The sequence below is a fragment of the Onychostoma macrolepis genome, chromosome 18 (genome assembly GCF_012432095.1).
Source record: "Onychostoma macrolepis isolate SWU-2019 chromosome 18, ASM1243209v1, whole genome shotgun sequence".
NCBI classification, from domain to species: domain Eukaryota; kingdom Metazoa; phylum Chordata; class Actinopteri; order Cypriniformes; family Cyprinidae; genus Onychostoma; species Onychostoma macrolepis.
Window position 1 is genome coordinate 29,009,836 of NC_081172.1, and position 26,234 is coordinate 29,036,069.

The following is a 26,234-nucleotide window of genomic DNA, read 5'->3' on the forward strand; positions in this document are numbered from 1 at the left end:
TGGAATAAAAGCTATTTATTGTAGCCTGTTGAGAAGAATCTATTGAGATTTGTGTGAATAAAGATTGAAATCCCCACAACAGCTGTTTAAGACTTTGATTCAATACAATCATTTTATGACAGAAGGATTACAGATAAAGTGCAAAACAAACAAGATTGTGAATGGAATAATTAATGCACATAAGTATTGACCCTTTAACCCTAATAAAAAATGAAACCAGTAGAATATTGGCCTGGCTGACATTAACCCTGTAAAGTCTACAGTGTCATATTTGCCTCTAAATTATCGACGTGACCAAAACTTTGAGGAAAAACCTATTGTACACAATCTACTACACACCTTCTGTTGTCTGATTAATAGTTTATACTTTTTTTAGCAAGTAAAAGCCCTTTTAGTATAATAAAAATGTCTACTTTCAGGTTGTGATTCACGTCTTTTTACTGTGAAATTTGTACACTTTTTTTTTTTTTTTTTTGTCATTGAAGCAATGTAAGAAGAACTTCTATACTGTCAGTAGTATTTTAAGAATAACACTTACTGGACTGAAGCTTAGTTTTACTTGATTTTCCGTATGTCATTTTTAGAAAAACATCAAATATAATAATCAAATATGATCCATCAGGCTTTTGAGGAATGTTTATTTATTCATCTCTCAATCAACATTGTATTGCATTATATATTTTGCCCCACAATAAAAACTAGAGTGTTCATTATAAAACTAAGAATGTAAATATAATTTTTCTAAGACATATGCAATATAGTGTTATTTTATGTCATGCTATACTGTTATAAAGATCACTTTGATTTATATCTGCGCCAGGCTGCATATTTTTGCTCAGTTTGAGCCTCTGAATAAAACTTTTTTCTTTCGGAGTATGAGCTCCATATTTTCATGTCATACTATATGAGCCGTAAAAGCCTGATGTATCAAATATGATACTCTATAAAAAAACATGTTTTAATTTTTTTCTAAAAATTGAGTAAACTGTTCGAATTAAAAAAATAATAATTTTGCACTATTATTTAATATGTCAGGCTTTACAGGGTTAAAAAGGAGTCTGTATGTAGGTCAGGGCTTTCATGTGCTCTTATTCAACGGATGTCTTTCATCCTGTTGCACAGGGCCAGACCGGCCTCTGACCTCTCCATTCATTCAGCCCTGCCAGGGAAATGGGGCCGTCTTATAAAACACAACTGTTCCTGGATCAGATTTTGTTTGATAGTGCTCCAGGCGTTACGATGTTCCTGATTCCGAAGGCCTTGATACTAAAGTCTGTTCAGGAGTGGTAAAAGACCCTTTCATCACAGGTATAAAAACACACATAAATGTCACCTTCTGTTATTGCATCGATAGCGAGGATCTACGGCATCTACATACAAACAAAAGATCAGTGTAAGCGTAAGACCTCCTTCAGTCTTATTTGCACAGCAGTTAAATTAAAAGAGGGCGATCAGAGAGCCGCATTATCCCTTTGTAGGCCTTCATTGTGTCCCTGGCTTCTCATCCATGTCAAAGCTTTGGATTTGCTTAGTCACACAATCAAAGAATAACAGGTTTAGAAACAGCAGACTGGTTATATTCGGTAAATATATGAATGGAGCCGATTAGTGTAACAAACAAACAAGAAAAAACCTGAATAATGGGGATTTATGGCTTAAAACAGCCTCCGAATTCACTCATTCAAATGCACATTCAGACTCACTGAGTAAATTCAATTCCCTTCTCAGCTTGTAAAAGTTAAATTAAACGCAGAAGTTGCTCTTTCACAGCTCAGCTGATAAGACAGAACAAACGAATGATAGAAGACTGACAGATAAAATGAAAGAATGAGAGATAGAAAGAAAAAATGACAGAACAGAAGATAGATCAAACAATTTGGTCATGGAAAAAACAGATATTGTGGTGTCTAACTTTATATACTTTCCCCATTAGAAAGATCAGAGTCTTCATTTGAGCTCGATTTAATCTCATTGCTATCTAGAAGAAACGATTGAGACACTGAAGAGATCTCAGTGATTTTCCTTTCCTATGGAAACACACCTATTTACCTGTAGGTGCAAACAACTACGCAAAATACACTCCAGGCTCTGCTTAGTCTTATTAAAATGTGTCAGTACTGTATAATCACACACTAAAGCTTTGCTGGTGTCACACAGTCAGATGGAAATGCAGTGGATGGATCGATACAACCAGTGATGATGATGATGGTGTCTCAGTTGATCCAGGCGTACGAGTAGAAGCCGTTCTCCTCCCACAGGCCACACCTCTCGCGAGAGTAGCTAGTTACGAAAGAAATGTTCTTGTCCAGTAGGGCGACGCGTGAGGGGAACTCTGGCCACTCCTCTGGCATCCTACCTGTGAGGTTATGAAGAGTTTTGGAACGTTAGAGGCAAGATTTGATCACACTGATCACACACAGTTTCAACCAGCTTAGGATTGTGCAGTTGCGCAGTGTTTCTCGTGTTTGTCAGTGCTGTTTCATCTGGATTTAAACTAGTTTAAATCACCAATCCACTGAATTCAAGAGCTTCACATTGGATCTCACAGCACTGTGTAACCGAGACTTATCAGCGAGTAAATGCATCTGCTCTAGTGGGCTCACGCTGCGCTGCCGTTTGAACTTTGAGCCACGTGGATAAATGCTCCATGTGACGCAGTTCAGATGAGTAGTGCTGTTTCCTTCTGCTTTTGGTGCATAACATTTATCAAACTCTTGTTAACGTTTTATTGAAGAAAATTGTTTTATCACCCAGCATTACAAGAAGTATTAACTCCCTTTAGTCATGTGGAGCTCTTTTAATGATGGATGGATGCACTTTTTTGGACTTCAAAATCTCAACCACTATTCACTGCCATTATAAAGCTTGAAAGAGCCAGGACATTTTTTAATATAACTCTGATTGGATTTGTCTGAAAGAAGAAAGTCATATACACATGGCTTGAGGGTGAGTAAATTGTGCAGTAATTTTCATTTTGGGGTGAACTATCCCTTTAACTGAGAAAACTAGCTGTTGACAAGTTTTGGATATCAGACAAAATCTTCTGTTGGGATCTGATCCAACATTCCTGGTCTTGGAAGTGGCATCCTGGTGTGTTGAAAGTCGTCCCATGATGCATTGTGAATGACAAATGAATCAGAAACAACAGTATGTTATAAAACATTTAACTAGAAGTCATTATAATAAAAGTATAATAAGCATATTGGATTTTTCACAGATTGTGGCTTAACAGAAGTGTTTTGTTAAAACCTTCAGAGCTCATGGGAGGGTTTTCTTAAAATGTTTATATAATATCAATGAAAAATGTTAGGATTTTAGGAAAAATGTATAAAATATATATATATATATTTTAAATTCCAGAAGCCTGGTATTGCACTCTTGTTCAATTAATTTTCATTTATGAAAACAATGATGCATATTAGATGCCCTACCACTTCAGTTTGGGGTCAGTAAATTAAAAAAAAAGTATCTTATGCTCACAAGAGTTGCATTTATTTGATCAAAATACAGTATAAAGAAATTGATACTATGAAATATTATTGCAATTTAAGATAGCTGTCTTCTATTGTAATATATTGTAAAATGTAACATTTCTGTGAGGCAAAGTTGAATTCTCAGCACCATTACTCCAATCTTCAGTGTCACATGATCCTTCAGAAAGCATTCTAATATGCTGATTTTCTGTCCAAGAAACATTTCTTATTATTAATGTTGGAAACAGTAGTGCTGCTTCATATACATTTTTTAAATATTATTTTGTAATATTATACTTTTGATCAGTGTATAATGCATACTTGTTGAATAAAAGATTTGTTTTATTTCAGCAACTACATAAAAATCTCACTGGCCCCAAACCTTTGAACGGTAGCGAATGTATTTAACATTAAATCTCAAGAAATAGGGTCAAGCATTTACTATAGATTTCAAGTGTTATATTAGTAGTATGGGAAATCTCACATTACCTTCTTTGGCAAAATGTACAAAATACTTGGTGATCGTTTCCTGGAAGCTGATATCAGCCGGTGACAGGGTCCCCAGCACCATTTCAAGACCCCTGAAGAAGGCCAGGCTGTCTAGAAGATGAAAGGCAAAGCGACTGGGGAAGGGAAGCCAGCTGGAGGCGTTTGCCTGTTTTGATGGAGTGTAAGTCACCAGATAACGGTACACTGGGCTCTTTAAGGCTCCTGGAATACATGAGACATCAATGCAAAGATTTAGATTTTAAAAAACTGACTATGGATCAAAAATTTAAGCATAATGTAGCATAATGTCAATAGCAGAGCGGTCTTGTATCCTCCTGAATGGGTTTATTTTGAGATAACGACCAGCTCACTGTTTATTATCCTTCTTATTATACAGCCACTTACCATGAAATATTTATTGGAGCTCACAAATGATAAAATATTTAGAGTGCTGATAAAGCTCAATTGCCTTTAATTGTGAATTTTGCAATGAAAAATTAATTTGAACCTGCAGCTCTCATAGCCAGGTCGTTCCTGGGGCAGGTGGCCCTCATGTCAGAGACCATGGTAGTGAAGAGCCTCTCTGGGCACCGGTCAGAGGTCGGGCACGGGGCTGAGCTATTGTACAGCCTGAGCGCCTGATTGGTCAGGGCCTCTCCAAAAGGGGTCAGTTTGTCTGAGTGAACGATCAACAGAGACGTGGTGAGGAAAAACATGTCCACTTATATAGATACTCATTCATTCATTTTTTGAAATGTCTGTTATGATTTGACTTACTTGTCACAATCCACCGATAGTCTCCCCAAGTCCATGTTGAGATGTTTTTATACGGCGGACTAAAGTAAAAAGACATACATGTCATGTTCATGTAATTTCCAGGGTTGGGCAAAATCACTGCGTAATGAACTGGCTTCTTAAAATCCATTTGAATTGAAATGACATGAAGAGGAATTAACTGAATTGCTTTAGAGGAATTTCATTAGACCAATACAAATTTTGTGTCAAAACTGACACAAATGAATTAAAATTAAATTACAAATGACAACACTACATGTAATGATTAATTATACATAAGTTGGTTAATCATGTTTATTTATAACAGATGCGTTCTTAATGTATTAATAAAATCTAATTATTATATTAGATTTTAATTATACTTACTACATATATAATACTTGTTAAATAAACAAGAACATTATAGGTTCTATATATTAATATATATATATATATATATATATATATATATATATATATAGTATATTACAACATTTTTTTTAAATTAAATATGTTAACATTAAATAATTACAATTATTAAATGCACATTTATATAGGTGGCATTTCAAACAATGATTATAAATATCATATATGTTTCTACAAATAATATACTATATAATATTTTTTAAAAGTATATTTATTTGAATTTCATTCATTGAAGTCAAATCCAAATTATAACTAAAGGATGCACCTACTTGCTAATTAAATTCAAATTCATGAACTTTAAAGGCATTCCCAATTCAATTCTGAATGGCGCACAATCCTGACAGTTTTTCAGATGAAAAACGAACAAAGCAGGTTACCTAAAATCAGTCTCCTGTTCAGTTGTTCCAACCACAAACGGGACATCGTTATAGGTTCCGTCTCCACCCTTCTCCCAAGTTTCGAATGGAGGAGCTTTGAGAACATAGTTGTCAATTACTGCAACTGGGCCAAGAAAAACCCCTTTGACTGGAAGATCGGCTAATTCATCGGCTGCCCATGCTGGGTACTGCTGCCACGGGATTGCCTGAGTCAGATACAAATCACTGACATTAATTCAACCACAGACCCATTTCTGATATATTACTACCATTTAGAAAAATTAAACCTCATCGGCAGATTTTCATTGGGAATTCATTGAGCGTTCGGCGAGATCTGGCAGCCGGTCGAGGTTTGATGATTTATCAAAGAGAGTTTACGGACGAAGGGGCCAATAGGTTGAGGCTGTTGTTAGTCAGCCGTGACTCTGCTGCTGCCTTGCTGTGGAAGGTTACAAGCTCGGCAATAAATTTCTCACCTGAAGGACTTGAGCGATGTGTAGTCCTCTCAGGCAGATGGCGTTCTTGCAGCCAGTTCTCCTCAGGAATTCTAAGTTGTCTTTTTCTGCTGACTCCAGGGAAGCATTATACACATACGAGCCGCTCATGTCAATTGCGCGATGAAACAGTCCTTTGGCTAGTGGAGACATCATCAAAGTCCAAACCGAAGTTCCTCCTTATGATCAAACAGGGAGAGAAATACTTCATATACATTAATAAGACTAACCCTTGTGAAAAAGAAGTGTGCTTAATTATATTGAATGGCACTTGTACTACATGCAGACAATATATTATGATAATAAATAAAGGCCACTAAAAGCCTTGTTCAGACTGTCAGTGTTATTTGCATGTCATTATGCATAATTTATTGTAATTAAAATAGCAAGTATATGTAACAAGGACACCTTGAAATAAAGTGTTCCCAAATCTTTTGCTGTGTTTAAAGAACAATTATTTTGATGTGTTTACCTAACATACTCCAGCACATGTACTTTATTATAATTTTTACTGTAGTGTTAATACATTTACATAATATAAGTATATAATTAAAATGTCTGTGTGCAACTACATCATTGTAAATGTGTATTTACAAATATATTTAAAGTGCCCCTATTATGAATTTTTGACAATTATCTTTCATGCCGTGTGTAACACAGCTCTAAGTGAATGAAAACAACCTGCAAAGTTTTAAATCCGAAAGTACACCGTGTATAAAGTTATTGTCTCTCAAAAGAAAGAGCTGACTCTGAATCATTGAAACGAGTCGTTTTTAAAACGAATCCCAAGCCGTTTCATGTTTAAGTCAACATGAAACATTTGCATATTGCCCACCCACTTGTTGGTCTTTTAGCATTGGTCTGAATGAAAATGTAAATTCATTCTTCGCCACTAGGTGCCACTTCAGGAGCCGTAAAAATAGTGGGTTTTTTGTTTTGTTTTTTTTGCTCTCACAAACACAGCTTTATCAGGCATTACAGGCATGGTAAAATGAAAATGAGACTAATTGGACCAATCACCACAGATTAGCGTAATGCAAAGGAGGAGTTTGGAAAAAATAAATCGTTGTGCGAATCATTTACGAATCATTGAGCAAATAAGGTAAAAATAAATGCATATTATAAGTAGGGTTGGGTACCGTTCACATTTGAACCGGTACGGTACCGGTATCGGTATCGGTATCTGAAATTCGGTACCGGTACCCAACGGTACCTTTTTTCGGTACTTTACTCTCTGTGTAATAACAAAAACATTTATTTCAGTGAAAAAATAAGTCCAAAACTCTCAATTTCAACATTTTGAACAATAGGGCCCTACAATTTATTTTCTTTTTTTTTCTTCCAGAAATTCTTGTTTTATTTTTTCTGATAATCAAATGAAGGCATGAAACATTTATTTATTTTTAATCAAATGAAAATGAAACCCTTTAATTTTTTGGCAAACAAACAAAGGTTTACTGTTAACATTAATACATGGTAGAAAAATTGTGTGAATATTCCTTTAAAAAAGTTTTAATAATAATAGTATTTTTTTCTACAATTAAGTCCTTAATGTGGTTGTAATAATTATTTTTTATCATTTAATTGTTTTATTTAAAATTGTCAGTAAATGGAATATATAAAGACGTACATTATACTGTACAAAAGTAATACAAGAGTAATATATTTCTGTTACATGTTAAACCGCACTTTTATTTTGACAGGTTGCCGTGAAGTTTCTGTGTATACAGTATGATATGATGCTAGTTTTCTCAAAAGCAATGGTAAAATTCTCATGAAGTGACTCTCACAGCCTGTAAGTTCATGTGTTCATGTTGTGAGATGTAGAGTGCTTCAGTATTTGTGTAGTAAACAAAACATTCATTCATACATACCGAGACTAACGGAACATGCAGGATTCATATTTAAACCGTCTTTTTTGCGTTTTAATATTCACATACACTAGTTCATATCACAATTCGAATTAAGTGACAGACATTCTTTTATTCAACCAAAAATTGACGAATTCCGTGGCATTCCGCGCTATAGAGTAAGTTCCGTTTTTATGAATGGACAGGCGTTTTATGACAGGCGTCATCCTGTCCGCCTTTTCGCGGAAACCATATGACCCTAGAAATGTAAGCACACTTTTCAGTTTGCCCTGTGTGTTGTGTTTTAAAGAGTTGCAGGGGTGACATCATGTCACTGGGTCTCTCTCTCTGTCTCTCTCTCGTATGCGCCCAAATGCGTTCTCAGGTACCGAAATTTGGTACCGAATGATTTAATGTGAATCAATACTCGGTAGTACCGACGCAATTCGGTCCGTACCCTTAAAAGTACCGAGTTTGGTACCCAACCCTAATTATAAGACAATGAAAGTGTTTTATGACCTTGCATGCATGTCAACCTGTTGTTGAGGATTCCCAAAACCAAAATATGAACCTTTCATTACCCATAATAGGGGTACTTTAAATACATGACAAACAAGTTTCAGTACAAATGACATTAAAGTATAATTTATGTTTACCATAAATGCGTGTCAGTACATTCAGCAGTACAATTTAACCATATTTCAAAAACAATAGAAGTAATTATAAAATAACATATAAAGATGTACTTAAGCCCTACTTAAATGGGTCAAAAATAGTACTCTTAAGTTAAATTGCATTTAATATAAATTTAAACTATAATACATTTTTCATTTGTTAATAACATGCAATTAAGAGTCTTAAAACCTCACATTCAGTTCACACTTACATATATTCTTAGACAGTTCAAACTTACATAAAGTATATAAATATATTATATATCATAAATATATTAAAGTATATGGTCACACTTTATATTAGGTGGCCTTAACTACTATGTACTTACATCAAACAATAAGTACAATGTACTTATTGTGTTCATATTTTATTGCAAAACACTTTTGCTGCTATTGAGGTGGGATACGGGTAAGGTTAGGGGCAGGTTTGGTGGTATGGGTAAGTTTAAGTGTGGGTTAAGGTGTAAGTGATGGGTCAACAGTGAAATTATAAATGTAATTAAATAAATTAATTACAGATGTAATTACATATACTGTAGGTATTTTTAAAATACAAGTACAATGTAAAAACATGTATGTACACAATAAGTGCATTGTACCAAATTATTAATTTAAATGTAAGTTCATTGTAGTTAAGGCCACCTAATATAAAGTGGGACTGAGTATATTATTTCCATACTATGTACTCTTTTTTAATTATATAAATTATATTATATATAAATCTTTTTCACAAAGGAAGGTTTCAGACACAAACATTAGCAGTGCAAATTCATTTTGCTGGCCATATGAACAGGTTACAGCATAGCAGAAGCACAGCAAACAGAGTTTTGGTGCTGATTTATGGCATATGTGATTATAAAACATGTTTAGCAAATGTTTGCAGATATGGGTGTGTAAAACACTGCAAATGAACCTTTCGATTGATAGTTGGGCTTTGTTTATTCTCCACTATTTGCTTGCTATTAATCTTCCTTTTTAATAACCTTAACGCAATCAGTCACGTTGTCTTGCGAGGGAATGAATTAATAAGTCATGGGAACAAATTCTTAATCCATGGCTATGGTATCTTTTATGTTTTCCCCTGTACGTCATGTCTGTGGCTCTGCATTTAATTTGCCAAATACACACAAAATATGTCAAATTGTCAAAATGTCTTGAGTGAACGTAACCAGTTGAGAGAAAATCGGATGTATGTCAGTATATTGCACCTGTGCTTTAGGTCTTAAAGTGACAGCAGCATAATATACCTGCTGCTTAATGTGAATCAAACAGCTCAATATTCGTCACTGAATAACCTTTTTGTAGCTTTAAGAAGAATAATTGTGTATTTAATTCATACAGTGAAGACTGCAATGTTCCCTATAAGCTGCGTGCGCGTGCGGCTGCTCGCTTCTTATGTCGGGACCGCGAAGAATAAATAATATGCCACACACAGGACAGATGCAAAAATGAGTTGGGAAAGCCATGTGATCGAAATTCTACCCTGCGTCCCAATACTATGCATCCTAAATAGTATGTGAGATTAGAATAAGTGTGTCCCAAAGCATAGCATGTTGAAAAGAGTATAATTAATAATAATAATTAATTACTTTTATATAGCGCTTTTCTGGGTACTCAAAGCACTTTACATTGTGAGGAGGTGGGGGATCTCCTCAACCACCACCAGTGTGCAGCATCCACCTGGATGATGCAACGGCAGCCATATTGCGCCAGAACGCCTACCACACACCAGCTTACTGGTGGAGAGGAGACACAGTGATGAAGCCTATCAGTATGCCAAAAGTCCATGGATGGTCTACCATTTCACATAGATTTTTGAAGTGTGGATCCGTGCACACTCTAATGGCTAATATTGCTCACAATCCATTGTGCTTTGGGCGAAAGATTTGGTTCAGAACTACAAACAAGAATAAAAAGTGTTAAAAAACTACAAACATGGCAGATTCATTTTTGGGTGTACTATCCCTTTAAAAACGCAACTGTATGACGTAATAATGTCCCAAAGCTTGCCTACTCTTCTACTACACACTCACTTTCTTCATCAAAATAGTACATATTTTAAGGGCGTAGTATACAGGTGCTGGTCATATAATTAGAATATCATCAAAAAGTGGATTTATTTCACTAATTCCATTGAAAAAGTGAAATTTGTATATTATATTCATTCATTACACACAGACTGATATATTTCAAATGTTTATTTCTTTTAATTTTGATGATTAGAGCTTACAGCTCATGAAAGTCAAAAATCAGTATCTCAAAATATTAGAATATTTACATTTGAGTTTCAATAAATGACCATCCCTACAGTATAAATTCTGGGTATCTCTTGTTCTTTGAAACCATAATAATGGGGAAGACTGCTGACTTGGCAATGATCCAGAAGACGAACATTGACACCCTCCACAAAGAGGGTAAGTCACAGAGGGTCATTACTGAAAGGTGTGGCTGTGAGTGCTGTATCAAAGCATATTAAATGCAAAGTTGACTGGAAGGAAGAATTTGGGAAGGAAAAGGTGCACAAGCAACAGGGATGACTGCAAGCTTGAGAATACTGTCAAGCAAAGCCGATTCAAACACTTGTGAGAGCTTCACAAGGAGTGAACTGAAGCTGGAGTCAGTGCATCAAGAGTCACCACGCTCAGACGTCTTCAGGAAAAGGGCTACCAAGCCACTTCTGAAGCAGACACAACATCAGAAGCATCTTACCTGGGCTGTGGAGAAAAAGAACTGGACTGTTGCTCAGTGCTCCAAAGTCCTCTTTTCAGATGAAAGTAAATTTTGCATTTCATTTGGAAATCAAGGTCCCAGAGTCTGAAGGAAGAGTGGAGAGGCACAAAATCCAAGTTGCTTGAAGTTCAGTGTTAAGTTTCCACAGTCTGTGATGATTTGGGCTGCCATGTCATCTGCTGGTGTTGGTCCACTGTGTTTTCTGAAGTCCACAGTCAACGCAGCCATCTACCAGAAAATTTTTGAGCACTTCATGCTTCCTTCTGCTGACAAGCTTTATGGAGATGCTGATTTCATTTTCCAGCAGGACTTGGCACCTGCACACAGTGCCAAAGCAACCAGTATCTGGTTTAAAGACCATGGTATCCCTGTTCTTAATTGGCCAGCAAACTCGCCTGACCTTAACCCCATAGAAAATCTATGGGGTATTGTGAAGAGGAAGATGCGATATGCCAGACCCAACAATGCAGAAGAGCTGAAGGCCACTATCAGAGCAACCTGGGCTCTCATAACACCTGAGCAGTGCCACAGATTGATCGACTCCATGCCACGCCGCATTGCTGCAGTAATTCAGGCAAAAGGAGCCCCAACTAAGTATTGAGTGCTGTACATGTTCATACTTTTCATGTTCATACTTTTCAGTTGGCCAAGATTTCTAAAAATCCTTTATTTTTATTGGTCTTAAGTAATATTCTAATTTTCTGAGATACTGAATTTGGGATTTTCCTTAGTTGTCAGTTATAATCATCAAAATTAAAAGAAATAAACATTTGAAATATATCAGTCTGTGTGTAATGAATGAATATAATATACAAGTTTCACTTTTTGAATGGAATTAGTGAAATAAATCAACTTTTTGATGATATTCTAATTATATGACCAGCACCTGTATAGGCAAATTGGGACGCAGCACAAGTGCAATGGTCGGGCAAACTGCTAGTTGCGAGTTAGAACCGTTAGAACCGGTGAATGCAGTTTAAAAGTTTAATTGAAAGGAGAATGATGTGCTGCAGAAATCAAACGCTTTAATGGCTCAACACAAGAGTCAATGCAAATGCAATCATGTGAAATAAAACGTCATCATATGTTTTAAAGAAGAGTGGCTTGATTAAGCAGTGGAAATAGTGGAAACAAAACTCCAAGACACTTACAGTTGCACACAGGTTGTAAGAGACTGTAGTCTACCCCGACATAGATTCCACAATAGATGTTTGATCATGCTCATTTCCCAAAATGGCTTAATTATTATAGAGGAGAAGAAAGTTAACAGTTATGTTGTTTCTGCACCATTTGGGATGATCACATCCTGAGCAAACGGTGACCAACTGTAGAATTGAAATGAGTGTGGGACACTGAGACCCATCTCAGACAATGGGGCGTCAGAATTTCATTAACATACCGACCGGAGCTGTTACAACAGGAGCAACTTCATTTACATTAAGACTAGTAAACTGTAATGGTATAAAAGGTTTGAGCTTAGGATGTTCGGGGTTCATTCCGACTCCACTGCACTGACTTAAATGATTTTTTTAAATAGAATTCACAGGTAAGTAGCAGCACTGTAAATGTTTTCTTGAGTAACCTAAAATGTACATCATTTAGTTGCATAAAGGGTCAAATGAAATATAAATAACACATTAAAGTTAAAAGTTACAAGAGGGAGTAGTTAGTTATTAGAGGGAACATTGCTTGGGAGCAAAATTAAGAGTAGGCTATCTGAGAATAAGTGGAACGTGGAACGAGGAAGAATATATATATGTATATGTGTTTTAAGGATTTTTCAAAGTAAAGCACAGAACAAACAAACAACGTTGTCTCAGACTGCACACACACCCACAAAAAAACAAACAAACAAAAACATATATAAAATCCTTGACATAAATTATAATAACTACACGTTCATTAAACAGTCAATCATCTGGAATAACTGAAGGTAATGTACAACTCAACCCCCATAGGAAACATTAGTGGTCGCTTGGGCACCTAATTTGTCTAAATATCCAAGAAATGATCCCCAGACAGCGCAAAACTTTTCAAAGGAGTTAGACCATAGAAATCTGAGTCTTTTCGTTTGTATGACAGAGATGACCAAATTCAAAAAGAGGGAGGTGAGGATGACTTCCAGTCTCCAAGTCTCTTGGCCATGATCATACCCAGTGTAAGGGCCTTTGGTAGTTTTTGGAAGGCTAGAGGTGTGTTAGGAAAAGCAAAAGATAGCAATTTCCGTCGCCAGCAGAAGAAGCCTATTATAGGCCTTAGCAATTTACCAATCAAATATGCTAGTCCAAAATCCAAAATAGGTTCTGTCAGACCATAGGGGTTAAAAAGAATGATTGTAGTGTATACACAGAGGTCTCTGGCAGGGACAGGACTTTTCTTATACTTGATTTAAAATTTTGATTGAATTTTTCAACACAAAACTTAGCTTATTCACTAATGTTAATGCTAGCTAATGAGGTCCCAGCCAGGCTTGTCTCCATTTGCACCCACAAAGGAACATCAGGGGTCAGATCTCCCGGTGCTCTCTTCTCCCAGCACATTAAAGCCCTAACATTGGCCCAGTAACAGTGTTTAAATACTGGCAGACCCAGACCACCCACAGACCTGGGCTTTTGTAGATGAATTTTAGATATCTGATGTGTCTTATAGTTCCAAACATAAGACAAAATTGTAGAATTCAGTTCCTTAAAAAAGGCAGAAGTAAGAAAAATTGGGAGATTTTGACAAACATCTAGAATCTAGGAAGAGAAATCACTTTTATTGAGTTTATACGTCTGATCATATGAAGGCAAGACTTTCCAATTCTCTATATTACATTTGAGTTTTGAAAAAAACTTGACAAAATTCAACTTATATAATAATTGTCAGTCTGAGATATACAAAGTAGTCCTTAACTATTTTGAATGGAATATTTTCCAAAATATTTGTTGTATGACCTGTACTGTAAGTATCAGAGGTCTGTAAGTACATAATTAATTCACCCTCATGTTATTCTAAAAGTATAAATATATCTGTGTTTTCTGTCCATACAATAGAAGTCAATGGTAACCAAAACGGTTCTGTCCCAAACATTCTTCAAAATATCAGTTTGTAGCATCCTAGCTCAAAATCAGTACATTGTTGTCAATGTCCATTTCTGTGTGACAAAATGCAATATTAACATTGTGTTAACTGCATTTGCAGTATATTCAATAATATATGAAGAGTTCAGATGCAAAAGCCTCTAAGTGCCATCTAAAATCTGAGCATTTTTATCAGGCTGCTATGTTTAGGTTCAGTTATATTACTCTAATGGCAATATATAGGTCCTTTTCTATGCAATTAAAATGAAATAACTGAACATAAATATAGGAGCTTGAGAAAAATGCTAATTTTAGAAGAAAATTTCAGATGGCATTTAGAGGCTTTTGCATCTGAACTCTTCATATATTATTATTGGTTTCTGTCCTATTTTATTCATGAATTTATTTAATTCAATTTAAGGCCTTGACCCCACCAAAACATTCAGTGTGGGCAATGTGGACCGAATGATTTGTCCAAGGTCAAATGCGACTAAGCGGAATGCGGAAAATAAAATACAGGCTGCCCAAAAAAAACCCCCAATGTAGTACCCTTTTCCACAAGCCAGAGCCAAACACACTTTTGGCTTTGGCTCAAGTATACTTCCTCATTCCACGTCCCGCTTATGCTCCCGAGTGAGTATAAGTATCCTGAGCGAGTATGTCTGAACTTCATTCTCAGACTCAGCCAGAAGCCAAAAGCCTCAGCAGTGTTCGCCAACTCAGAGGAGTGAAGACAAGAAACAAACGTAAGAGTTGTTGTACCATAAAAATGACATTTTAAAATATACGTAGCCTATATGCTTATATAGCAGTCTTTTACAGATACATGGAACCAATAACATTAATTTCAGCTTTGAGTGTAATTGTGACGAACTTTTCTCCATGTGTTTGCAGACTATGGTTCTTACACCAATGTTTTTAGGGATCCTTTTCAGTCTCTCACTGAATTTATGGCTCTGTGAGGCTGCAAGTGTGATAATTTGTAAGTAATATATGCAATCATTTGTTTGGATTGAAATCAATTTATTTTAAAGCACTGAAAATTACATTTTGTATCACAAAACATTCCACTAAGTCTTTATGTCTCACGTTGTAGTGGATCAAGAAGAAGTACCATATGTCAAAACCGGTGATACCAAGGCCAAACTTGAGGATGCAATATTTCAGGGCAGAATTAAACAAGCTGCTCGAAGCTGCAAGGAACTGCATGAAAAGTATCAGGTTTATGATGGTATGCTCATTTTATGTTAATGTTTTATCTTAAGTAACACCTGCATTTAAGTGACTCAGGAATGCTTCTGTTCATGCAGATGGTCTATATTATCTGAACTCATCAAGAGGAGTCCTTTACCAGACGTTCTGTGATATGACCACTGCTGGCGGCGGCTGGACGCTGGTTGCCAGTGTTCATGAAAACAACATGTATGGAAAATGTACTCTTGGTGATCGCTGGTCTAATCAGCAGGGCAGTGACCCAAACCGGCCTGATGGTGAGGGGACATGGGCGAACACAGTCACATTCGGAACAGCTGAGTCCTCTACAAGTGATGATTATAAGGTATTTGTATTACATTTATGGTCTTACAACCCTAGTTAAATAGGAGCACTGAGACACTAGACAGACAATCAAAAGATGTTTATGTAGAATTTGAAATGACAGTCTGTTTCCTTTCTGACACAGAACCCTGGATACTATGACATTGTGGCACAAGATGTGTCTGTGTGGCATGTTCCTAATAATATTGATTTGGAACAGTGGTCCGCTACCTCCATCCTGCGATACCACACTGAAAATCACTTCTTAACCCTCTACGGAGGAAACCTTTTCTATTTATTCAAGGTCAGATGAACTTGGATACTAGTTTAGAGTTTGAAACACTCACAAAAAATATAGTTAAAGATTACAATTTTGTGAAATTACAAAAATACTGAATTTTTATCTCCATTTTCCTAGAAATTCCCTGTGAGGTTTGGATTAGGGGCATGCATCACTGATAATGGACCTGCTATTCCAATAGTGTATGATACCGGAAATGTGGATTACAACAAAAATTTGTATGGTCCCAATTCAAGACGTATGTCAAATTCTCTTTTAAAGAAAGTAGTCAGGAAATCTGGGCTTTATTCAGTGGCAGTGTGCATTTTACAAGGCATCTTTGTTGAGATTCAATCAGTTTAATCAGAAAGCCATGTCATATTGAATGTGATATATTCTCTGCATTTTTCCCAGAAATATCTACACCTGGATTCATCGCATTCAGAGTCTTTAATACTGAAAGGGCAGCCATGGCTCTTTGTTCAGGTGTCAAACCAACCGCCTGTCACACTGAACATGTGAGTTAACAAAATATTATGGATTTAAATCGATGTCTATGGACAGCATTTGTGACATGCTGTTAATCACCACATAATGCATTGATAGCAATACATTTACAGTAGAAATAAAGTGTCTGTAGGTGTGTTTTGTTGTTTGTAATGTACTCATATTGTTGCAGTTCTGTATTGGTGGAGGTGGACACTTTCCTGAGGCCGCCCCTAGACAGTGTGGGGACTTTACGAGCTTTGACTGGGATGGCTATGGTACTAATACGGGATGGAGTGCTTCCAAAGAGATAACCGAGGCAGCTGTGCTTCTCTTTTATCGCTGACATTTTGATCAATCTATAATCGCCAGCTTCCATCCCTTCTTCTTTCTGAGATATTCAGCATTGATTAACACTTGAATGTTACATACACAATTATTTGCTCAAATGTATTTCTTTACTATAAATATATATATATATATATTCTATACTATATACACACATAAGGCAACTGAATTGTAACTGAAAAAAATCAGATTAGCCATTTATTGAGCTTTATTGAGCTTCTGCTAGTTCATATTTTACACCTCCTCTCAATGTTCATGGGTTTCTTGGGTTCACGGGTTTCAACTGTTCAAAATTGGAAACAAATATATTATGTTCAAATAAAACCAGTGAATTATCAATACTACTACACTTTGTTTTTGCTAACCTGTGAAGGGCTGGCAAAATCAATAATGGAGCTAATAATACTGGAATATCTTACATCTAAGACTTTTTTTGTAGTATAAAAATAATTTGTAAATTATCTAGACCAGTGGTTCCCAAACTGGGGGGCGCGGAGTTATGATAAGGGGGGCGCGGCGAGGCTAGTGTACATACAGTCAGCCGATATTTATAGGGACGCACCGAAATTTCAAAAGAGAAAAACGGTCCAATGAGCCGAAAATATCTGCCGAGCCGCCCGGCAGTATTCAGCGCGCACGCTCTCTCTCTCTCTCTCTCTCTCTAATCACTGCCGTCGTGACACTCCGCTGAATATTCCGCTCTATGAATGTGCGCAAAGCAAAGTCCTCTCAAATAACGCGCCAACAGAAAATTTCAATGTATACTTGTTCCTTTTTGCAATAGCGCTATTGTGATGTAACGTAGTACAGATGTACTGCACAACGGTGGTAAAATGACGCCACCCTCTCGTGACGCGATGCTCTGCTCACGTGCTCTGATAATAATAGATTTGTAGGACTATAAAAAAAGTTATATCCGATTCGGTTTCATAGAACTGAATAAAAATAATATATTGATTGATATTTAATATTAATAGGCTATATTTTCTGTCCAATTTTGTGTTACTTTCAATAAACGTGGTTATTTTATTGGCTTGTGATTTTTAAATTCAGTATCATTAAAATTGAGTTAAATTAAAAAGTCTTACAAAAATGACTTAATATTATTTAATAAAATAATAAATAATTATTACAAAGCAGTTTTGGTTTCGGCCATTGATGTCACCTCTGATTCAACAACAAGGCTTCAGTTTAAGTCCAAGGCATTGGCTGCATTTTGGATTGGAGTGGAAAAGGACTACCCATTGCTGGGCAGGAGAGCCCTGGCAATACTCCTTCCTTTGCCACATCCTACCTATGTGAGATAGGGTTTTCTGCAGTTGCCTCAATCAAGACAAAATACAGATCAAAGCTGGACATTGAAAATGAGCTAAGAGTGGCAGTCTCACAGCTGCATCCCCGATTTGAGAGGATCTGCAGCACAAAGCAAGCCCACCCCAGTCACTGAAAAGACTGTGGGACTAGTAAGAATAAGTCTAAATCCTGCAGTTCAAAAATTTTCATTTTTGACAACAAAGAGAAAATCTGTTGAAAACAATGAATACTGTTACATAGTTAAAAATAATAATGATAATAATAATAAATAAATAAATGTTGAAGCTGCATGCTTTACTTGTAATGCTTCTACTATTGACTAGTTCCTTATTTATTTATTTATTTCAGTAAGTTGTCACACACTGAATTTGTGTTAATTACCATTAATGAATTACAATGTTTCAAACAAATCCTCCTGGAGGTGTGTTTATGTGTATGTGTGGGGGTGGGGGGGGGCCTTCATTTTTTATTCTGCAAAAGGGGGGCCCGGCAGAAAAAGTTTGGGAACCACTGATCTAGACCCTGCAGGTGCAAACATTATGTTGTTTGACTTCCATCAATGAGAACTTGTACACCAACCACATAATGCCAATGTGCAAAAATGGGACTTTTCCCCTTTTTTTTGTTAAAAAATACATACAGTATTGTTAAAAAACACACTTTGTTAAACTGGTCTCACATCAGATAAGAGCACTATGCTAATAAAATGTCTCAGTGGTGTTGGTATAGAACATAGCAATAATGCAAAAATAGGTTTTTAGACTTTCGTGTTTTCATAGTAAACTCTATTGGAGTTATCCATTTTGAGAATATTAACTGGAAAGTGACTATGTCAACAACAAAATTAGTGAAATATACATTAAAACGATACACTTCATTTATGTTGAATTATTTTGGAGCAATGTTGATGAAAACCACAATATTTTAAATGCTAAGCGGGATTAATATTTTAGAAAATAGATTATTAGATAAACAGGTTATTTTTCTATTTTGATAAAAATGATGCAGTTAAGAGTCATATCTTTATTTTAAATCTTATAAATGTGCTGGACAAGTTTCACATATAGGTGGTCCAAAAGGGTGAAATAAAATGTAGGGCTGTCGCGGTTTATGAATTTCCATTGCGGTAATTTTGAGTGGCTCAATAGCGCGGTATGCGGTATTACAGCGCATATATATATATATATATATATATTATATATAATCTGTGTGTGTATGTGTTACGATGTAAGGAGGTCATATTCAGAAACCAATAAAAACGAAACTAAATCGCGTTGAAACAGGAAGTGAAGTAAACAGAAGAGAATGACAAAATAACGGTCCACATAACAAAACTTAAACCTGACAATAAGATCATTAGTATATTGTTAGCCTATATATATATATATATATATAACAGTTAGTTCTGATCCTCGAATCTGACTGGCAAGATACTTTTTCTGTTGATATTTCACCTGCGTGTTCTAGACGGCTGTCAGTCAGTGCAGCTTCATTGTTTCGCCTCAAGGTGGCGGCAAGAGACTGTCTTTGAGTGAGTCTTTAAACCGTTCATTCAACTACACGTTCAAAAGCGCTGATTCATTCAGAGATTTGTAATGAAACACGCTGTTTAAATCATTTTAACTTTGAGCGCCACTTGTTTTCACAAATGACTAGGCCTGAAGGACAGATGCAGGTAATCGCAAGCGATCAGTCGATCTCTCTCTCATTCGCAGTCTGTTTAGGCTTGTTAAGTGCAAATTTACTGAGCTTCTGTGCAAATCAGCATGATACACATTGTTATCATTAGTAATATTCAGTACACATGCACGAAGTGTAAAACAAGAAGGGCGTAACCTTACGAAAAAGAAAACACTGAAATATCGCGGTTGCTGCAGTTGTTGCATTCCTCTGCGGTTATGCTCATCAATAGCGCGGTATTGCGATATTGCGGTTATCGCGACAGCCCTAATTGAATGAAAAAGCATTTATTTTAAAACATTACACATACTTTCAAACTTTTAAGCTATTAGAACTATGAACGTTCACAAAGGCTTAAATGTCTCTTTCCAATGGCATACTCTTTTCAACATGCTATGCTTTGGGAGACACTCATTCTAATATTCCATACCATGTAAGATGGATAGTATGAACATTGGGATGCAGAGTGGAATTCAATCAAATGGCTTTTCCAACTCACTGGACTAATGAAGCACCATCCCCCAGCACTGTGGAGAATCAACAACTGGCAGACGATCTGAATGAGTTCTACTGCAGGTTTGAAAAAACACCCTGAACACCTCTCCACACAACCATTAATACCTCCAGCAACCCCCCTTTCCCCCACACCTGCAATTCAGATCAGCGAAGACGAGGTGCGCCAGGTCTTCCGGAAGCAGAAAAGGAAAAAAGCACCAGGCCCAGATTGTGTTACACCAGTTTGTCTGAAATCCTGTGCTGGCCAGCTGGCCCTCATCTTCACACAGATCTTCAACAGATCACTGGAGCTGTGCGAAGTCCCTTCATGCTTCAAACACTCCACCATCATCCCAATCCAAAAGAAATCCAAAATTACAGGACTAAATGACTACAGGCCTGTGGCTCTAACGTCTGTGGTCATGAAGTCTTTTGAAAAACTGGTGCTGGCCCACCTGAAGGACATTATTGGACCCTTACTGGATCCTCTTCAGTTTGCCTACAGAGCAAACAGGTCTGTGGACGATGCAGTCAACATGGGACTGCATTATGTTCTGCAACATCTAGACAAACCAGGGACTTATGTGAGGATCCTATTTGTGGACTTCAGCTCAGCTTTTAACACTATCATTCCAAACCTCCTCCTGCCCAAACTAACTCAGCTCTCCGTGCCCACCTCCGTCTGTCAGTGGATCACCAGGTTCCTGACAGACTGGCAGCAGCAAATGAGGCTAGGAAAATACACATCCAACACCCATACGATCAGCACTGGCGCCCCCCAGGGTTGCGTCCTCTCCCCACTGCTCTTCTCCCTCTACATCAACGACTGCACATCTAAAGACCCCTCTGTCAAGCTCCTGAAGTTTGCAGACGACACCACACTTATCGGCATCATTCAGGACGGTGACGAGTCTGCTCACATACAGGAGGTTAAGGAGCTGGCTGTCTGGTGCAGTCTTAACAACCTGGAGCTCAACACGTCTAAAACTGTGGAGATGATTGTAGACTTCAGGAGAAACCCCCCTGCTCTCCCCCCACTCACCATCATGAACAGCACTGTGACTGCAGTGGAGTCATTCAGATTCCTGGGCACCACTATCTCCCAGGACATGAAGTGAGACAATCAGATTGAGTCCATTGTTAAAAAGGCCCAGCAGAGGTTGTACTTCCTTCGCCAGCTGAGGAAGTTCAACCTGCCACATGAGCTGCTGAAACAGTTCTACTCCGCCATCATTGAATCCGTCCTCTGCACTTCAATAACTGTCTGGTACAGCTCAGCTACCAAATCTGACCTCAGAAGACTGCAGAGGGTAGTCCGGAGACTCCGGACTGCTGAGCGAATCATTGGTACAACCCTCCCCACTCTCCGAGAACTGTACCCATCCAGAGTGAGCAAAAGGGCTGGCAAAATCACTCTGGAATCCTCACATCCAGCACACTCCCTCTTTGAACTGTTGCCGTCTGGTCGACACTACAGAGCTCTGAGCACCAGAACGGCCAGACATAGAAACAGTTTCTTCCCTCAGGCAATCCATCTCATGAACACCTGACAATAATTGTGGAACACACACTATTTATACACTTATTTATCTAACACACATACTTAGTCTACATTTCAATTTGCACATAATATACCTGTACATACAACTGTCTATTGTTATATACCTGTACATACAATTGTAAATTTGTAAATTTTTATTCCTTATTTACTCGTTCTATTTTTTAGTTCTTCTTTTTTTTAATTATTGTTATCTGTGTTTTTTGTTCTGTCGCTATCATTCTGTTGCACTGTGGAAGCTTCTGTCACAAAAACAAATTCCTCGTATGTGTAAACATACCTGGCAATAAAGCTCATTCTGATTCTGATTTTTGCATCTGTCCGGCATGAATCTTTGTTCTGTTGTATGCATTTGTTCTGTTGCTTGTTACTGACTTGTATTACTTGCATTCCGTTAGTTTGAGAACTTTTTACTTAGATTATTTATGGATAGAATTAATTTTTGCTGTAATATCGAAAAAAAAAAAAAAAAAAAAAAATATATATATATATATATATATATATATATATATTTCCAGCAAAAATAACCATATTGCGATATAAACCATTATTGTGAAATAAAATTACTCATATTGTGATACGAGATTTTGGTTGTATCACCCACCCACATTAACATATAACTAAATATGTTTAGCATTTTTAGCATAGCAGTTTTTTTACACATTTACTGTCTTTATGGTCGGGATTGAGTCTAGATCATAATTATTTTGTTGTATTCTATTGACAGTACTTTTACCAGTTAGAAATAAAAACTAATTTAGCTTTCATTTCCAAGGTTTACAAATTAATTGTACAAGTGGGTGTAAGACAAACCGTACTGTTTTATTAAAAAGTAATATGAAAAGTCTAGCTTATTAGAAAGTAAATATTTTCCATATAATATTTTAAAGTAAAAATATAAAATCTTAAAAAAGACAGCATAAATAAGTAATAAAATAAAGTTACAAACTTATCTTACTTACTATAATTTTAGAAACATGTTTTTCTAATAAACTCACATTCTCTAAAAGGATAGTAAACTTATATTTTGGTGGTCCTTGGCATCAAAAAGTTTGAAAAACCCTAACTTATGCGATGACCATTAGACATTTCAAGTGTCCAAATGCTTTTCGGTGTCATTATATGTTGTACCTGAGCTTTGACCAAATATGGTAACCCTTCTAGCATCACCACCGAAGTTATGAATATTTCTCTGGACCCACTGAAGTGCTTGGATCTGGTCCATGAAGCCATAATTCCCTTTGACAGCAAACAGAAAGACACCAGTAAGTAAACTACTATTCAGAACATTCATGCCATGACATTTGATCAATTTCAGTATGCTGTAATGACAAGCTGAGAGCTAACGAGATGGACAGCAGTCCTGAGTGAACTGGACAGGTACGGGCCTTACCTGAGGAGTTGGTGGGAGAGCCTTCCCTGAGCACCTCCAGAGCCATGAAGCCGAAAGCATTGAGCCTGTAATTAAGACTAACGTACACCATCTGCGTGCGGGCCGCCAGCTCTTCGGTGGGCGAGTATCCTCTCTCCTGGCCACTCATCATATGGAGGTACCCTCCGTGGATCCAAACCATGACGGGCAGGGGTTTGGCGGGCTTTAGACTCGGCGTCCACACGCTGAGATGCAGACAGTCCTCGTGTCCCATAACCTGCCCGTCTTTTCGGAGGGGCTGCACCTGCGCACAGATGCTACGGAATCGAGTAGCGTCGTAAACGCCCTGCCAACACTGTCCCGCCTCCTCTAGGTCCGCCGGGGGTCGCCAGCGACGCTCACCCACCGGTGGTACAGCGTACGGGATGCCTTTGAAAGAGTAAGCTCCGCCTTTCCAGCTCCCACACAGCCAACCGCACTCTGTCTCCACCTCTGCCACCCCTGGAGGCGGAGTCTCAGCCACATAAGCCAGGTATCCCGCGAGAGAGAGGAGAGCAATCACGCCGCAGCCGATGAGGAACATGCACTTGCGTGACACCACCAAGAATGGACTGACATAGTGGCGACGGACATATTGTATCTGTTCCTCTTCTTCGTCCTGCACTAGATAACGATACTCCGTCCCCTCAGGGACCTCATATACATCCTCACTCATTTTCTATCCTCTGTGAGAGAGAGAGGAAACACAAGTGCAAGTCAATTCCCTGTTCATCTCGAAAGAACAAATTGCATTTCTGAGACTGCCATATTTTTTGGGTCAACTTTCTATTTACCATATATAGAGAGGTCCAAATGTCTGAAACCACTTTGAGATTTTTTTTCATTAAATGGAAATCCGCATAAAGGATTTAGAAAAAATTATGTGAGAAAGATGTGAAAAATAAAACAGATTATAAAGTATTATTTCAGATTATAAATTAATCAAGATCACTAATAAAATAAGTAAATTTGCCACTACAGATGGTCCCATTTAATTTAAATTGTAATCCTGATAATATAATTTTTAATAAAACATGAAAATAGAAAAAAAACAAAACATTTTTTCCCCCACTCAGGCAGCCCCTAATGTTCAAGGTTATTATCGTTAAACTAAACTTTAACGGAAACAAATTAAATATAATAAAACATGAACTTATTTTATTTCAGCTAGTTGCTAGCTTTTCAGGAAGTCTTTTGCTCAAGGCTGAATTTATTTGATCAAAACCACAATAATAAGAAATATTTTGAAATATTACAATTTAAAATAACCTTTTTCTATTTTAATGTTTTGGATTGATTTATAAAGAATTGTGTGACATTCAATACTGGAATAATGGCTGCTGAAAATTCACCTTTTTCTAATCAAATAAATACATCCTTGGTGTGTATAATAGATTTATCTCAAAAACATAAAAAAAATATTAGGCTAATTATTATTACTGAAAAATCTTAACTTTTGACAGGTAGGGTATATTTACTATATTAATAACAGTAAATTTAATAATTATAAGAAACCAATACTAAACCCAAACCGTACAGTAAATAGACATTTTTAATTAATAATGCTCAGAACTTATTTTTGTAATTACACTGTTACAAAGACACCTTAAAATAAAATGTAACTGCATTTTCTTCATGGCTAGACTGTGATCTTATACTATCAGATGGGAGGAAAAACATGCAAACGTGTTCTGTGAAGCTTGTATTCATAATGCTTTATAATACACATTGCAATTCATATACTGTGCAATACATATACAATGGAATACACTGTAACAGCCTTATAATGTACAAAATACAGAAGTAAATTATTGTGTATGATGGCAGTAAACTTATTCATGATTGCACCTGTAGAGAGTCCACAATGTAGGCTATCCTAACTCATGAAATGTAATGATGTGTTTTACTGCACTATACTCAATCAGTAGTTATTAGTGTGCATATAGTCATACAGTATATGCATAACAACAGTATTGTGAATATATATATATATATACACACACAACGTATCATGAGTCGTGCATGCCTGTGGCTATCATAACTATAAAGCATTAAAATGCCTTAGATCCAGGCTTCACAATGTGTGGTTTGTGTTGGTTTATGTGTAAGTCTCAGCATGAAGTGTGTGTGCTGTCATGACAGACGCAGGACGAGGCGAATAATCAGCGGAAACCACAAAATGACCACCGCAAAACCACACTTTCCCGGTTTCATTTCTCTATGAGGTGAAAGTTGAAATATTACCACACAAATAATCAGATTCCACTAAATGAGGCTACAGAAGAAACACAAAATATAAACTTGTTAAAACTTGTCTGAGGAGGAACTGATTTAGACTCGAAGAACTCGTTTTAGCACAGCAGATATAGCCTAAATGTGTACTAAACTGTAAAAATGATAACAATAATAACAAATCTACAATAAAAAAGTTTTTCCCTGCTAACGTCGATAGAAAGTTAAGTTAACGTTCCTTGAAATAGCGCAACGACGACGCAAGCACTCAAAGAGACATTTCCATCTTTATTTAACAAACCATAATAGCTCGTTCTTGTTTCAAACCCTGAATAATATATGAAAAGTAAAAAAAGGAGACAAAATAACGCATGTAATGTACTTACTGTGACATTAGAGCTCGTGCACGCGCGTCCTGTAACAGACAAAACAACCCCGCACGTTTAATGTCTCTGGCTCCGCCCATAACTCGAGTTTTACATGGCTGCTGTATCAAACATCTCAATGTCACAGCCACCTCCAATTATAAATAACAACGTAAATCA

The 26,234-nt window shown here is 36.8% G+C and overlaps 2 protein-coding genes across 2 annotated transcripts; one reads left to right on the plus strand and one right to left on the minus strand.

Moving 5' to 3' along the window:
* Window positions 1-26,152, minus strand: si:ch211-71n6.4 (para-nitrobenzyl esterase). Its single transcript, XM_058750531.1, has 9 exons — window positions 26,076-26,152; window positions 23,440-24,143; window positions 23,178-23,285; window positions 6,016-6,212; window positions 5,540-5,745; window positions 4,740-4,798; window positions 4,471-4,638; window positions 3,963-4,184; window positions 1-2,356 (listed from the first exon to the last, which is right to left on the minus strand). The coding sequence occupies exons 2-9, from the start codon at window positions 24,131-24,133 to the stop codon at window positions 2,214-2,216; spliced, it is 1,797 nt and encodes a 598-aa protein (XP_058606514.1). The 5' UTR covers window positions 24,134-24,143; window positions 26,076-26,152; the 3' UTR covers window positions 1-2,213.
* Window positions 14,971-17,338, plus strand: LOC131523896 (intelectin-like). The gene is made up of 8 exons (XM_058750534.1): window positions 14,971-15,095; window positions 15,244-15,331; window positions 15,446-15,580; window positions 15,660-15,907; window positions 16,031-16,189; window positions 16,304-16,424; window positions 16,580-16,683; window positions 16,845-17,338. Exons 2-8 carry the CDS (start codon window positions 15,247-15,249, stop codon window positions 16,995-16,997), a joined length of 1,005 nt encoding a protein of 334 aa, XP_058606517.1. The 5' UTR covers window positions 14,971-15,095; window positions 15,244-15,246; the 3' UTR covers window positions 16,998-17,338.
* Window positions 26,153-26,234: the final 82 nt, after the last annotated feature.

Excerpts from the sequence above, each read along its gene's own strand:
- LOC131523896 (XM_058750534.1), top strand. The coding sequence starts at position 15,247 with ATGGTTCTTACACCAATGTTTTTAGGGATCCTTTTCAGTCTCTCACTG. Across the intron at positions 15,581-15,659 it reads AAAGTATCAGGTTTATGATG|ATGGTCTATATTATCTGAAC; the intron begins GTATGCTCATTT and ends CTGTTCATGCAG. Across the intron at positions 16,425-16,579 it reads GTATGGTCCCAATTCAAGAC|AAATATCTACACCTGGATTC; the intron begins GTATGTCAAATT and ends CATTTTTCCCAG.
- si:ch211-71n6.4 (XM_058750531.1), bottom strand. The coding sequence starts at position 24,133 with ATGAGTGAGGATGTATATGAGGTCCCTGAGGGGACGGAGTATCGTTAT. Across the intron at positions 5,746-6,015 it reads ACATCGCTCAAGTCCTTCAG|GCAATCCCGTGGCAGCAGTA; the intron begins GTGAGAAATTTA and ends TATCTGACTCAG. Across the intron at positions 4,185-4,470 it reads CCTGGCTATGAGAGCTGCAG|GAGCCTTAAAGAGCCCAGTG; the intron begins GTTCAAATTAAT and ends CATGTATTCCAG.